The sequence below is a fragment of the Equus quagga genome, chromosome 10 (assembly GCF_021613505.1).
Source record: "Equus quagga isolate Etosha38 chromosome 10, UCLA_HA_Equagga_1.0, whole genome shotgun sequence".
In the NCBI taxonomy this organism is placed as follows: domain Eukaryota; kingdom Metazoa; phylum Chordata; class Mammalia; order Perissodactyla; family Equidae; genus Equus; species Equus quagga.
The window spans coordinates 79,316,105-79,331,335 of record NC_060276.1 but is presented as its reverse complement, the minus strand read 5'-3'; the positions used below and the strand labels follow the sequence as shown (position 1 = coordinate 79,331,335).

Below are 15,231 nucleotides of genomic sequence, written 5' to 3'. Positions count from 1 at the left end.
TACGATGGTAGTTCTCAAAGTGTTGTCTTTGGACCAGCATCACCTGGGGACATGTTAGAAATGCACATTCTCAGTCCCATCCTAGACTTATAGGCTCAGAGACTATGTGGGGCCCAGCAATTTGTGTTATACCAAGCTCTCCAGGTTGTTATGATGCATGCTAAAGTTTGAGAACCGTTGCCTTAGCATGAAATCCAAACTCCTACATTTAGGAAACACCATCCTTTGGTTCTTGCCCACCTCACTATCCTCATTTGCCAGTCTCTGCCGCTGGCAGCCCTGAAACTCCAGCCTAATTAAACCATTTACAGTTCCCCAAATTCGCCTACTTTCTTTGGCCTGCAGGCCTTTGCATATTAATTTTCCTCTACATAGAATAACCTCTTCTCTCTTACTCTTTTGGTTAGTTCTTCCTCATCTTCCAAACTCAGCTTAGATGTCACCTTTGGGAAGCCTTTCCAGATAGACACCCCTGCCAGTCTCCTACCTCCAAGCTTCATTTAGTCCTTTTTTTGTGCTACTTCTGTCACTGCACATAACACAGTTTGTTGTCTTTGGTTTGGTCTCTTCTGTTCCCCATATGCCTCAAAAGGCAATGTGTCTTCAAGGCGCACTGTGAGCTGTGGCAACCAGTGTATGTGGGGGTGGTTAGTGAAATTTTTCTGAATGATTGAGTGGGAGTGGAGTGGGGAGACTAGGCTGGCTAGGGTCTAAGTGGGGAGAGTGTTATCACATTTACTAGGGTGCTGTGGAGTCTATTGCCATGAAGAACCCCAAAGAAAGGACAGCACTATTTGAAGAGATCAGTCGCTCCGGGGAGCTGGCCCAGGAGTATGACAAGCGAAAGAAGGAGATGGTGAAGGCTGAGGAGGACACGCAGTTTAATTACCATCGCAAAAAAAACATTGCAGCTGAACGCAAGGAGGCCAAACAGGAGAAAGAAGAGGTAGGTAGCCAGTCTACCTCTGGGCTCTGAAGGGCCAGGATGCAGCCAGTGCCTTACTGATGCACCCCTGCCTCCATGCCCCTATATGCACAGGCTGACCGCTACCAGCGCCTGAAGGATGAAGTGGTGCGAGCTCAGGTACAGCTGCAGCTCTTTAAGCTTTATCATAATGAAGTGGAAATCGAGAAGCTCAATAAGGAACTGGCCTCTAAGAACAAGGAGATTGAGAAGGACAAGAAGCGTATGGACAAGGTAGAGGATGAGCTGAAGGAGAAGAAGAAGGAGCTGGGCAAAATGATGCGGGAGCAGCAGCAGATTGAGAAGGAGATCAAGTAAGAGCAGGCCTGGGCCTGCAACTTATGGGAAACCAAGAGGCTGTGCTGTTGCCTAAGGCTCCGCTGAGCTTGGGGTCCAGTGCCCATCTTAGTTTCTCTATCTTCCCTTTGACTTGGTTTGGCCAGTCCCAGGCATATTTCTTGTTTTCCATTTTAGACAAATAGAGTATTTAAGTACTCAGATCTGGGTAGATAGGTACTCAGAAGAGGGAGAACTTAAAAGGGGCGGTGGCCTTACCAAGTGAGAGGAAGCCACTGGAGTGGCCGGGAATGTCATCCTAGAAGAGGAAAACTGGAGCTCGATGTTTAAAGGACAGGAATTTCAAAAGGTTGGTTCAGATGGGGGATGACTAAGTGAACTACACAGTGTTCTTGGGAGTTGTTACTGAGGGGCCTGGCCTGCCTAGGGTTGAGGCAGGGGTGGTAGCTTTGCCTTATGGAGTGGCTGGAATGCCAGGCTGAAGGCATCCATTCCAGAGAGTAGTAAGACTGCCCTTTTTTGAGGATCTGTGGAGCATCAGGCCCTGTTCTTTTAGGCAATTCTCTGAGGCTGACTGGGGGGCTCAGGCCCCACTTTCTTTGGGTAAAAAGCCTGGGAACCCTCCCTTCTCCCACAGGCTAACTGGTTTTCCCCCTCCCCTCTGGCAAAAGGGAGAAGGACTCAGAGCTGAATCAGAAGCGGCCTCAGTACATCAAAGCCAAGGAGAATACCTCCCACAAAATCAAGAAGCTAGAAGCAGCCAAGAAGTCCCTACAGAATGCTCAGAAGCATTATAAGAAACGTAAAGGAGACATGGATGAGCTGGAAAAGGAGATGCTGTCAGTGGAGAAAGCCCGGCAGGAGTTTGAGGAACGAATGGAAGAAGAGAGTCAAAGTCAGGGCAGAGACTTGACCCTGGAGGAGAATCAGGTAAGCTCTGGAGGGCTGGGAGGGTGTGGGATATCGCTGGGCTGGCATGGACCAACTTGGTCATCCCTGTCCTCCTTCCCTGTCCCTAACACAGGTGAAGAAATACCACCGGTTAAAAGAAGAAGCCAGCAAGAGAGCAGCTACCCTGGCCCAGGAGCTCGAGAAGTTCAATCGAGACCAGAAAGCCGACCAGGACCGGCTGGATCTAGAAGAGCGGAAGAAAGTAGAGACAGAGGTGGGCATGTCTTACAAGATTAGGGATGATGGTCCAGAGAAAAGGAAGTAATGATAGTCTTAACAGCAATGACAATAGCTAACATCTAGCCAGCACTTACCATGTGCTAGGTGCTGTACTTTATGTGTATTCACTCATTCAATTCTTCATTTTCCAAATCAGGTAACTACAGCACAGAGGTGAAGTAATTTGCTTAAGGTCACATCATTATTAAATGGCAGAACCAGGATATGAACCTGGGCAGTCTAGCGCTAAAGCCCACACTTTATCAAGTATACTTCACTTACTGACTTCCTAATAACAATAATAGTAAAGTAGTAACAATAATAGAACATTGTTATAGTGCTCCAAGAGCCTGCAATGTTCCAGGCATTTTGCTAAGCACTTTTTAAAAATATTTAAAAGAAGACAGTAAGCATTAATATTAATAGCTACCCTGTATTAAGCACTTAATGTGTATTCTGTGAAGTGGAAGTTACCTACGTTTTACAGATGAGAAAACGGAGGTGCAGAAAGGTCCAGAAAGCTTTACTTTGCCTTGGTTTGAGCCCCCCTGATTGGTAAGCAAGATAGCCTGGGCTGGGTAGAACACTATGAGAGGGTCTCATAGGGTCCTGGGAGGCCCCATCAGTTAGCAGAGCCGCACTGAACACCATTTCTTTGTCTGCTTTTTAGTAGGTCACTTGCATTAGTGACAGATTGTCCCGAACTGTTGGGCTCTTGGGTGAATGGGCATATAGGGGGTATAAGCCAGGGCTCCATGGTCTTGGAGTTAACTTGCTCAGACCCTGGTAATGGAGTATATTTGTCTCTCTTACAGGCCAAGATCAAGCAAAAGCTGAGGGAGATTGAAGAGAATCAAAAGCGGATTGAGAAACTGGAGGAGTACATTACGACTAGCAAGTATGTGGCTCTGCAACCTCCCCTTTTACCTACAGGCCTGTTCTTGTGAATCTTCCCTGTCCTGCCCCTCCCCGGGTAGGACCCCCAGAGTCCTCTCAGCCAAGAATATTTTCTCACCAGCCAGGATAACCCCTGTGTTCCCTCATTTTGTAGGCAGTCCCTAGAGGAACAGAAGAAGCTAGAGGGGGAGCTGACAGAAGAGGTGGAGATGGCCAAGCGGCGTATTGATGAGATCAATAAGGAGCTGAACCAGGTGATGGAGCAGCTGGGGGATGCCCGCATTGACCGCCAGGAAAGCAGTCGCCAACAGCGAAAGGCAGAGATTATGGAGAGCATCAAGCGCCTGTACCCAGGCTCTGTGGTAAGAGGGAGAGAGAACTCATTTCCTGAGCACTTACTGTCATGCTCACTGTCAGATAATTTTCCCAGCAGCCCTAGGACAGGATTGCTAATCTCTCTCTTTTTTTTTTAAGATTTTATTTTTCCTTTTTCTCCCAAAGACCCTCGGTACATAGTTGTGTATTTTCAGTTGTGGGTCCTTCTAGTTGTGGCATGTGGGATGCCGCCTTAGCATGGCCTAATGAGCAGTGCCATGTCCGTGCCCAGGATTCAAACCGGCGAAACCCTGGGCTGCCGAAGCAGAGCGTGCGAATTTAAGCACTCGGCCACGGGGCGACTCCTAATCTCATTTTTATGGCTAGGGAAACTGAGGCTCAGAGAGGTTAAATGACTTGCCCAGAACAGCAAAGCTTCTAAGTGGAAGAACAACAGTTTAAATCCAACTTGTTCTGACTCGTAACCTCATCTTTTTTTCATCACACCAATTGCATCTTGCTGAAGGTTTTGTCCTGCTGTGTCCATTCCTCTGTGGGAGGCGGGGAAACTGGAGAGACCTTTGGAAGGGGGAGGGGCCATGGAGCAGGAATTAGTCTCCCAAGAAGTACCTCTGTTCAGGCTTCCATTTGAGCTCCCTTGGTATGTACCAACCAGCCCATTTGCTTGTAGGGACATCCTAGGCTTTATCAGATCTCTTGGCCTCTTGAACAAAATCCTGAGTTCCCAGATTCCCTGAATATTATCCCTCTATTGCTATAATTCCATCCCTGGGTTCAGCTTAATTTGGTTCCACAAATATTTCCTGTTCGCTCCTCTAGACACTGCTGGGGAGTTTATAAGGATGAATTAGGCTCAGTCCCTGCCCTTAAAGATCTTACCTTTTATCTGATAGTTCTTAGGGAATCATGGTTGGTTTGGGGGACATGGGGGAAGTGAACTGGAAAAATTCATTTTGCTAGGTGCTTGTGAGAATTTGAGATAATGTATGTAAGGTATCTGGCGTGGTGCCTGGGGTGACAGTGATCTGTGAAATGGTAAAAGTGAGGTTTAGAAAGATGATTTTGGATTCAGACATGACCGCCTGAAGTCGTTGTTGCTTTGGGGCCAGAGTAGGCTCCTACTCCACAGTGTGGGTGCTATGTCCCTCATACAGATTCTGGTCTGCGCCCCTTTCCAAGCTGGGAATTGGGGTTCCTGAGCCAACTCCCAAAAGCCTCATGCTTCAATTTTCTCTTCTGACTTTCCTCAGTATGGCCGCCTCATTGACCTCTGCCAGCCCACACAAAAGAAGTATCAGATTGCTGTAACCAAGGTTTTGGGCAAGAATATGGATGCCATTATTGTGGACTCAGAGAAAACGGGCCGGGACTGTATTCAGTATATCAAGGAGCAGCGTGGGGAGCCTGAGACCTTCTTGCCTCTTGATTACCTGGAGGTGAGCTGATGGGGATGGGGTCAGGGCAGTGTGAGAGGGCCCCGCCTCCTAGCCCTCCATGTTCTGCCACTTACTGAGCTTCCCACAGGTGAAACCTACAGATGAGAAACTCCGGGAGCTGAAGGGGGCCAAGCTGGTGATTGATGTGATTCGCTATGAGCCACCTCACATCAAAAAGGCCCTGCAGTATGCTTGTGGCAATGCTCTTGTCTGTGACAATGTGGAGGATGCCCGCCGCATTGCCTTTGGAGGCCACCAGCGCCACAAGGTATGGATTCCATTGCTGAGATTGGAGCCGGACAGGCTTAGTAGTGGAGATCCTCTATTCAGCTTCTGTCCCTCTTCTTCTCCCTATTGTATGTAGACAGTGGCACTGGATGGGACCCTGTTCCAGAAGTCAGGAGTTATCTCTGGTGGGGCCAGTGACCTGAAGGCCAAGGCCCGGCGCTGGGATGAGAAAGCAGTAGACAAGTTGAAAGAGAAGAAGGAGCGGTTGACAGAGGAGCTGAAAGTAAGCCACAGGCAGTGCTGTCCCTAGGTCCTGAGCCCAGGCTGACTGATCCCCTTACCACCTAGCCCTTCTCTCATGTCCGCTTCAGGAACAGATGAAGGCAAAAAGGAAAGAAGCAGAGCTTCGTCAGGTGCAGTCTCAGGCCCATGGACTACAGATGCGGCTCAAGTACTCACAGAGTGACCTGGAGCAGACCAAGACACGACATCTAGCCCTGAATTTGCAGGTGGGGCCTGGCCTTCAGCCCTCTCCTCCAAAGGCCACCTTCACATTCCTGGCCAAGTTTTCTCTGGGGGTGGGGAATTTGTCCCACAGCCCTCTCTCTTCCCAGCCTGCTCCGGGGAACCAAGGATAGCAGAGTCAGACAGCCAGAGGTTCAGGTCTTGGCTCCATGTGACATTAGGGAAGTTAACCTCTCAGTGTCAGTTTTTCATCTTTATCTGTAAAGTGGCAGTTAGAACAATACTTACTTTATAGGGTCGTTGCAAAGATTGAGTGAGTTAATACATGTAAAGTATTTAGACTGATTTCTCCACACCTAGTAAGTGCTCAGTAAATATTAGGTACTATTATTAGCGTAATTCATTCATTCAACAAATATTTGAGCTTTTTCTGAAAGTGAATTGAAAGTGAGCTCCAGGCACTTCACTACCTGTGGGTGGGGGTACTCTTGTAGGTATATTAACATATTTGATTATGGGGTGCCTCCTCAGACCACCCTGGAGGTATTATGTAATCTGTAGGATATATATCATTTTACTTTTTTCTAAAATCAAAAAGTCTGAATTCCAAGGGCTATAGATAAGGGAGTGTGGACCTGTGAGTAATGATGTTTACCGCGTGCCTAGCCCTGTGGGTTGAAGCTGGCTGAGGGGAGGCCAGGGAGGAAGCTGTGTCATAGTTCAAGTGAGAAATGATCGAAGCTTGACTGGGGCAGTGCTAAGTTAGGTTCTCTCAGCATGTGGAGAGCTATCCCTTCCTATCCATGGGGCCAGTGTGCTTGAGGTGGCTCTTTCCCTCCAAGGAGCCTGGTCTCTTTTGCCCTCTCAACACTGTTTCCTGCAGGAAAAGTCCAAGCTGGAGAGTGAGCTAGCCAACTTTGGGCCTCGCATCAATGATATCAAGAGGATCATCCAGAGCCGAGAGAGGGAAATGAAAGACTTGAAGGAGAAGATGAACCAGGTTGGTAGGGGATGAGCCATGCCAGCATGTGCATCAGGGCAGGACTGGGGCTGGAAGCATCACTCTGACCCAAAGGGCCTTTAAACTTCCTTGCTTTTCCTCTCAGGTAGAGGATGAAGTGTTTGAAGAGTTTTGTCGAGAGATTGGTGTGCGCAACATCCGGGAGTTTGAGGAAGAGAAGGTGAAGCGGCAGAATGAAATAGCCAAGAAGCGGTAGGTGGAAGAGTAGAAGTGTGGGTAGAAGAGGAGGCTGGGGTACCCTTGAGCCCCGAGCCTGACATCGTGAGAAGTCGAATGCCATCATAAGGCAGGGAGCAGCTCTTAGAACGGTGGACATTTATTGTAAGTCAGGCTTAGAGAACAGGGACATCGGGGAGTCAATGTGGCATAGTCTAGTGGTTAAGAGTGCCTGCTTTAATCGTGGTTTACCTGGGTTAAAATCCTAGCTCCACAACTCATTATCTTGGGCAGTGACCTGACCTCTCTGAGCCCCAGTTTCCTTATCTGTAAAATGGTACCATATATCTGTCTCATGGCATGCTTGGGTGGATCAGATGAGATAATCCTTATAAAGTATTTAGCATAATACTTAGCACCTACTAAGAGCAATAAATGTTGGCTTTTATTATTGTCATTATCCTGATGGGCGATGCAGGAGAGGAGGAACAAAGTTCTAGGTTGGAAGGATAGTAAGAACAAAACAGCAGTTTCTCCTCTCTTCCCCACTTTAGTTTATTCTTCAACAAACCTTTCTTGGCACAACCTACATTTTGCCAAGTTGTCCTGTGTTAGGTATTGGAGGAGGCAGGGAGATAGGGGTAAGACAGGTGAAATGACACAGTCTCTCTGAAGGAAGTCACTTCCTGGACCCTGGGCCTCAGTTGGCAGTTCATCTAGCCCATCATCCATACAGTAAATATTCATTGCTCTCCTACCCCCAGTCCAGGCTCAAGGGATATAGAATTGAATCAGAGACTGTCCTTGTCCTCAAGGAGTTAGGAGGAGTGGGGGAGACAAATAGATCAATAATTTTAGAACAGTGTGATCGATGCTGTACTTGGGGGAGATAGAAAATAGAGAGGAAATGTTCAATAAACTGCAAATCAACAAGAGGAAAAATAAAAACAATAAGAGACTCAATAGAAAAATGGACAGAGAATGTAGTTAGCGTTTCATGGAACGAGAAACTCGAATGGATAATGACTCTGTGAATTGATGTTCAGTCTCATTCCTAAGCAGAGAAATGCAAATTAAAACAATCTAGCAGTATTGGATGAAAATAAATCTACATAAACCCTACGACTTAGCAAAGTCACTCCTGGGTGTATATTCCAGAGACAAGGTCACAAAGAGACACATTTGGGGTGGTTCATCTTGGCATAATTTGTGGTAGTGGGACGTTGGTGGCAATGTAGACGACTGTCACTGGAAGAAAGTATGAGTTAAATGTGATGAACATACAGACTATGGAATACTGTTTAGCAGTTCAAAGCAAGAACTAGATTTACAGGCAGTAGCATGGATAAATTTATGACACCGTGCATTTGTGTAAATTTAAAAACAAAACAACATTTTACGAGGATATGCATTTTAAGGCTATATTCATATGTATGTATGTATAGATATGTATGTCACTTTGGAGTACCTGCTCACCGTAGGGAAGATAATGGGAGAAATCAGGGATTAAACCAAAGGCAAGAAGGGAAGGGTCTTTCACACACGGCAATCATAAGTGTGTTACGAAGTGTGGGATGATTAACCCAGTTGCACCGAAAAGGGAGCAACTCAACAACATATAATAGAAACTAAGAACCTGCTCACAACCACTGGGAAAGGTTTTATAGAACAAGGAGTGATGGTCTGGAGACCTGTAGAGTGAGTAGGAGTTAGCCAGCCAGGCAGCAGACAGAAGAAGGGAGTTCCAGGCAGTGAGAACAGCATGCTCAGAGGTGTGAGACCGCATCCCTTATTCTGGGAACTAAGTAGTTCTGAATGTCTGGAGCATAAAAACAGGGTCAGGAGGAAGGCAGGGGTGGTAGAGAGGTCAGCAGGGGCCAGATCATAGAGGGCCTTATGGAGTCATGCTTAGGAGATTGGACTTAAAATTGCATAGCTCAAAATTATAGAGTTAATTACATTCCATTTGGATTATAGTGACTAATAAGCTTAAGCTGCTAGCATGACATCTGGCAGCATCTGTCACACCATATTGGTTGGGGGGGGGGCAGTTGTAAGTTAGCCCTGCCTGGCCTGCTAGTGTCTGTATGCTGGTTTCATATTCTGTGAGTTTCTGAAGAGATGAGGAGGAGAGTAATAACAGGAATCTAGGATTTTTCTCTGTGTTTTTTACTACCCAAGCTCTGCCCCTTAGAGGTTCTGGAATCTTGGGGTGGGGGTACATGTGTGGGGGCAGTAGTTGGAAAGAGTTAAAGCCCATGGGCAACTGTGAGCTGAATACAGGCAGTATACCTGGCAATAATGATGGTAACTAAAATTTACTGAGTACTTACTGTGTCAGGCATGGCCAAAATACTGGCACACAGGTTGATGTTTATTACAAGCATTTATAGTTCCATTGGAAACTCTCCACTGCCCCCTGGGAATTAGGAGTTTAGCCAATTATGTTACATTCATGTAAGTATTTGTGTAGTTTAATTGTCTTCAAATTTTGGTAATATGCAGACCCCCTTTAAAGATCTAAGATCCCCAGTGTTGGCTTAATACATATTAACTTTATACAAATTAACTTATTAAAAAATCCCCCAGTAACTCTGAGGTAATTACTATTATTATTTCCATTTTACAGATGAGGAAACAGAGACATGGAGAGTATAATTAACTTGTTTGAGATTACACTACTAGTAAATGGTGGAGTTGGAATACCAATCCTCTTATCCCACCACATTATATTGCAATGATGCCGTAGGAGACGGAGCCCAGCATTTGGTGATAGACCTGGGTTCCAGTCTCACATGTGCCATTTACTAGCTCGGTGGCCTTGGACCAGGTCTTTTACCTCTTGGCCCAAATTTCCTCATTTGTAAAATTAGAATAATTCGTGCTTGTGGAGCTATTGATTAAGAGGATTGGAGGTAATGTATGTAAACTCCACAGAAGCTTAATAAATAGGAATTATTGTAGCTGGTGGGTTCAGGTGGACCTTTTTGTGCCTCCTAGGAACTTGAGGGGGCTGTGGAGTTCTCTGGTGTTTAAAGGGGGATTAATGGAGTTTGGCCCAATCTCCCCTGCCTTTTGCCATATCCACAAGGCTAGGCTGAGGAACTTAGTTCTCCCACTTCAGGGGACAGTTTTATGTGGCTACAGGTGGATGAGCTGCGTGGTGAGTGAAATTCAGCAGTAACCAAGGCCCTGTGCCCTGGGCCTGGTTCTCCTTTCTCCCCACAGTTTGGAGTTTGAAAATCAGAAGACTCGCTTGGGTATCCAGTTGGATTTTGAAAAGAACCAACTGAAGGAAGACCAGGATAAAGTACACATGTGGGAGCAGACAGTGAAAAAGGATGAAAATGAGATAGAAAAGCTCAAGAAGGTAAGGAAGGAGAGCATGAAAAGACAGACTAAAAACTGGAAGAGATATGATAGACAGAAGGGTAATATCCATAATTTACAAAGCCCTCTTCTAAGAAAAACACTAAAACCTAAATGGGGGAAAAAATAAGTGGCACGAACAGTTCAAGAAGAGATTCAAATAGCCCATAAACACATACACATAATGTAGCCTTATTTGAAATCAAAGAAATGCCAATTAAAGCAACAATCAAGTGTAGTTTATTTCCTATCACATTACCCAAGTTTTAAAAAACAAAAAAAGGATAATACTTAATACTGGCCATGGCGCACGAGACCAGCATTCTTATGCCATGTGGCACCATCTATTGAGAGCCTTCAGAATACATTTATCCCCTCTAACTCAGTAATACCTGAGGAAATCCAAAATACTGGCACACAGGTTGATGTTTATTATAAGCATTTCTAGTTCCATTGAAAAGTCTCCAGTGCCCCCTGGGAATTAGGAATTTAGCTAATTATGTTACATTCACATAAGTGTATGTGTAGTTTAGTGATCTTCAAATTTTGGTAATATGCAGACCCCCTTTAAAGATCTAAGATCTCTAGTGTTGGCTTAAGAAATTCTTAATATTTTTAAATATATACAAACATACATACTTAGAACACTTAACCAAAAGCTGGGGCACACTTACAAATTGAATTTTCTAATTAACTATGTTAATTCAGCACAACAGATGATGGCGTGTTGCTGAAACTGAGTCCCTTTTCACAGTGTGCCTGTGCTGCTGACTGTCAGGGCTCATCCTTTGAGTCGAGCATGACTGTGCCACCGGGTATTGTCTGACGACTCACATTTCCCACACCTTCTCTTTAACTTCCTCTGAAACCTTTGTTCCTCACAGAATCTCCTCCTGAGGTGATTTGATCCTCTCTCGGTTTGAATGTATCATTTGACTTTTATGTCTGCTTATGTCTGTTGTTAGTTTTTTTCATTAAGCCCTGATGTTTAAAGTAGGCCTCTTTGGTGTCCCCAGAATCTTAAATGCAAATACAGATCTGGCAGTAAAATCCTGGAACAGGACTAGGTGGACATCTAGATGATCCAGAATCATATATTTCTATAACTTTGACTTTTTATTTTGAAGTCTTTTTATAAGAATAGTACAAAGAACTCCCATCTACCCATCACCAAGATTCATCAGTCATTAACATGTTGCCATATTTGCTTTTACATTCTCTATGTATGCATATTATTTTTTATGAGCCATTTGAGAGTAAGTTGCAGATAGGTCCCCTTCATGTGACTTTAAGATCAAAATGAAAACAAAACATTCTCCTTTAAAAAATCAGAACATTATAAGTAAGACTATAATCCCCTTTGACCACTCTTAGTCCCAGTCTCTTTACTCTTCCTGGGCTAATCCCATGTAGTGTATATTCTTCCAGACCTTGGAGGCATTTATGTAAATACTTTTACATTCATATATATGTACTCATGGAAAATACACAGTATTGTTTTTGTGGGTTTTTTAAAAAACATTGATGTCATATTGGTCATGACAGTTTTGATGTGGAAAAGATGCTCAAATATAGTATTAAGTCAGAATATAGAGTTTTAATTACAATCTAGTCTCAACTATGTGGAGTTGTCTGTAAGTAATGGTGGGAGGAAATATGCTACAACGTTAATTGGTTATCTCTGGCTGGTGGGATTACTAGTGATTCCCACCTCCCCCACTTTATACCTTTTCTATACTTTCAACTTTTCTACAGCAGGCAACTTGTATAATGCTGTATGAGGGAGGTCAACCAAATAATTTGGAAAAAGATAAAAGAAGCCTGAGGGATGATGGGGGTATGTGATATTGAGAGAGGCTCCAAGAAACCACCTGGTGGAAAGGGTGGGGGCTAGAGGAGATGGGGAAAGCCTTCACTTCTTGTCCTGTTCCCCCTGCTGGGACCAGGAGGAGCAAAGACACATGAAGATCATAGATGAGACCATGGCCCAGCTACAAGACCTGAAGAATCAGCACCTGGCCAAGAAGTCAGAAGTGAATGACAAGAATCACGAGATGGAGGAGATTCGTAAGAAACTGGGGGGCGCCAACAAGTGAGTGGGTTTTTGCCTGGGGTTGAGGGAAGTAGGTGGAGCAGGCAGCCTGCCGGATTTGGGTCTTACCTGTCTTCCTGGATCTTCTTAGGGAAATGACCCATTTACAGAAGGAGGTGACAGCCATTGAGACCAAGCTTGAACAGAAGCGCAGTGACCGCCACAACCTGCTACAGGCCTGCAAGATGCAGGACATCAAGTTGCCACTGTCTAAGGGCACCATGGACGATATTAGTCAGGAAGAGGTGAGTATTACAGCTAGTGGTGGGAGTGGGCTATGAACATTAACCAGGGATGGGGGATGAAAGTGGCCAGTGAGGGCAGACGAGAGAAAGAGAGAGAAGATGGTGGCAGTGGGGGACATAAGCAGGGATGCAGGCGGGATGAGGCAGGGTGAAGCTGTGAAAGCAGGTGAGGTGAAAGGTAATAGCTTTGGTGTGAGAGGGAGGTTGAATTGGCGGCAGAGCCAAATGTCAGTAGGTAGTGAGGGAGGTAAGCCAGGAGAAGATGAAATCATTCATTAACCTTAGGGACTTGAGCTGTGTTGGCTCCAGTGGGTGATGTATATTGGTAGGCGTGGGAATTGAGGGACATTAGCCAAGAGCAAAGGAAGACAGAAGCTGGGGGACCTGAGAGATGATAGCCTAGCCGCAGTGAGGGAGGTTGGCCAGGAGAGAGTTGGGTAAGGGACATCAGCAATGCAGAGGTGACAAAGCTTAGTTATAGGAAAGGGAGGGACACTAGCCAATAGAGGAGCCAAGGCATTTTCTCCACTAGAAGTGAAGCTTGTAGCAAGAGGTGGGGAATGTTAGCTGAGGAGGTTTGCTTTCTATCTTGTCTTAAAGACCTAGACATGTCTCTCAGTCCCACACGTCTTTTTCCCTCCCCTCTTCCCAAGTAGCATTTCTGTTTAATTCAGCAAAATATTTTGAAACCAGAAATGCGCTAGACATCATGGTAGCAGGTGACATGGTTACTTTGAATCCTAAGCACAGCCCTGCCAGCAGGCAGGCATTGTCCCGTGTTACAGATGAGGGAACTTGGGATCCGACAGCATGGTTTGTCCAGGATCACACTGCTAGGCAGTGGTAAAGCCCAATTCTGAACTCAGGTCTTTCTGCCTTCCAAGCTGCTGTCCTTCTCCTGCCAGTGCTTTCTAGTGAGGTGCTTCTCAAAGATGTTGAAGGCTGCAGAGGAGCCCCCAGCCCGCCTCTGGCGGGACACTCTCATGGCCAGTCTGCTCCATCTGACTCCCTCTCACTGATACAGGGTAGCTCCCAAGGGGAGGATTCAGTGAGTGGCTCCCAGCGAACTTCCAATATCTATGCACGAGAGGCCCTCATCGAGATTGACTACGGTGACCTTTGTGAGGATCTGAAGGTGAGGATCGGCCTCGGGGGGTGGGGACATCTTCCCAGCTGTCCAGAGAGAGGGTCAGCCCCTCTGGGGGCCCTGTGGAGACCACCACTGGAAAGAGGGGAGAGCTGGCAAGGGAGGGAAGTCGAGTTATGACCCAGGGTCTCCCCCCGTATACAGACATGGGCACACATTTTGCCCTCACCCCTGCCTGCCGCCCGTCTTCCCCTTCCACACATGTACAGGTCTCAGGCCGGATCACACACAGAGAATGGGCTCCTGTACAGTGAACACATAGGCCTCAGGTGTTTCTCAGGGCGCTGTCCCAGGCACCCTTTCCTTCTCACTTTGCGTTCTCTCATCCTGATTGTCTTTTTTGATCTCTTTTACTCCCCTGGCTTCCGTTGCCATTGCTATGCTAGGTCCCACAGGTAGCTTCCTCCCCAAATCTGTCCCTTGTCCTCAATGCCAGCCACAGGTTCAAATCAGAAATCTGAGCCTTGTCCTTGACTCCCTCTCTCGCTTTGCATATTCAATGAATTACCAAGCCCAGTGCATTTTACCTCCTGAATATCTACTGTTTTCTGTTTCCACTCTCTCTCTGGTGCAGGCCACTTTCACCTCTCACATGGACTGCTGCAGGAGCCTCCTAAGTAGTTTCTGATGCTTTTCAATCCATCATTATAGCTAGGGGCACTTGATTTTTAAAAAACTTTTTATTTTGGAAATTTTCAAACATATACCGAAGTAGAGAGAATGATATAATGAAGCCCAGGTACCTGTCATCCAGCTTCAGCAATTAGCAACACATGGTCAATCTCATTTTTTGTTCCCTTCCCCCTCCCCATTGGACTGTTTTAAATCAAATTCCAGATATTATTCCATTCATAATTACCTTAGCATATATCTTTAGAAGGCCCCTTTTAAAAGAATGTAACCACAATATTGTACCAAAAAAATTTTAAAACTAACTCTCTAATATCATCTAAGATTTAGATTTCCATGAATGTCCCATAAATTTTTTTACACAGTTTGTGTGTTTAAATCAGGATTCAAGTGAGGTCCATATGTTAAAATTGATCTCTTCTAGTCTATAAAATTTTCTTAACCCTTTCTTATTTTTTTCTTTCTATTTATGGAAGAAACTGGCTCATTGGTCCTGTACAATTTTCTATGTTCTGAATTTGGCTGATTACATCCCATGTTGTTATTTAACTTTCCATCCCTGTATTTCCTGTAAACTGGTCGTTAAATCTAGGGTTTGATTGGGTTCAGGTTCGTTTTTTTATTTTATTTTTTCATTATTTTTTTAATTTAATTTTTATTGACTTGATAGGTTACAATCTTGTGAAATTTCAGTTGTACATTATTGTTTGTCACTCGTGTTGTAGGTGCACCCCTTCACCCTTTGTGCCCCCCCCCCCCCCCCCCCCCCTCCCCCCCC

At 45.4% G+C, this 15,231-nt stretch overlaps 1 protein-coding gene across 2 annotated transcripts in view; it reads left to right on the top strand.

The window, feature by feature from the left end:
• The window catches only part of SMC1A (structural maintenance of chromosomes 1A), a 36,257-nt gene that overhangs the window by 5,170 nt on the left and 15,856 nt on the right, over positions 1 to 15,231 (top strand). For both annotated transcript variants that reach the window (XM_046672933.1, XM_046672934.1), the window contains exons 4-19: positions 743 to 946; positions 1,040 to 1,278; positions 1,933 to 2,191; positions 2,286 to 2,426; positions 3,247 to 3,329; positions 3,483 to 3,690; positions 4,915 to 5,100; positions 5,189 to 5,368; positions 5,465 to 5,611; positions 5,700 to 5,837; positions 6,677 to 6,793; positions 6,900 to 7,006; positions 10,199 to 10,340; positions 12,286 to 12,431; positions 12,523 to 12,676; positions 13,701 to 13,811. In XM_046672933.1, coding sequence (XP_046528889.1) covers positions 743 to 946; positions 1,040 to 1,278; positions 1,933 to 2,191; positions 2,286 to 2,426; positions 3,247 to 3,329; positions 3,483 to 3,690; positions 4,915 to 5,100; positions 5,189 to 5,368; positions 5,465 to 5,611; positions 5,700 to 5,837; positions 6,677 to 6,793; positions 6,900 to 7,006; positions 10,199 to 10,340; positions 12,286 to 12,431; positions 12,523 to 12,676; positions 13,701 to 13,811 — 2,562 coding nt within the window. The remainder of the gene's footprint in view (positions 1 to 742; positions 947 to 1,039; positions 1,279 to 1,932; positions 2,192 to 2,285; positions 2,427 to 3,246; positions 3,330 to 3,482; positions 3,691 to 4,914; positions 5,101 to 5,188; positions 5,369 to 5,464; positions 5,612 to 5,699; positions 5,838 to 6,676; positions 6,794 to 6,899; positions 7,007 to 10,198; positions 10,341 to 12,285; positions 12,432 to 12,522; positions 12,677 to 13,700; positions 13,812 to 15,231) is intronic.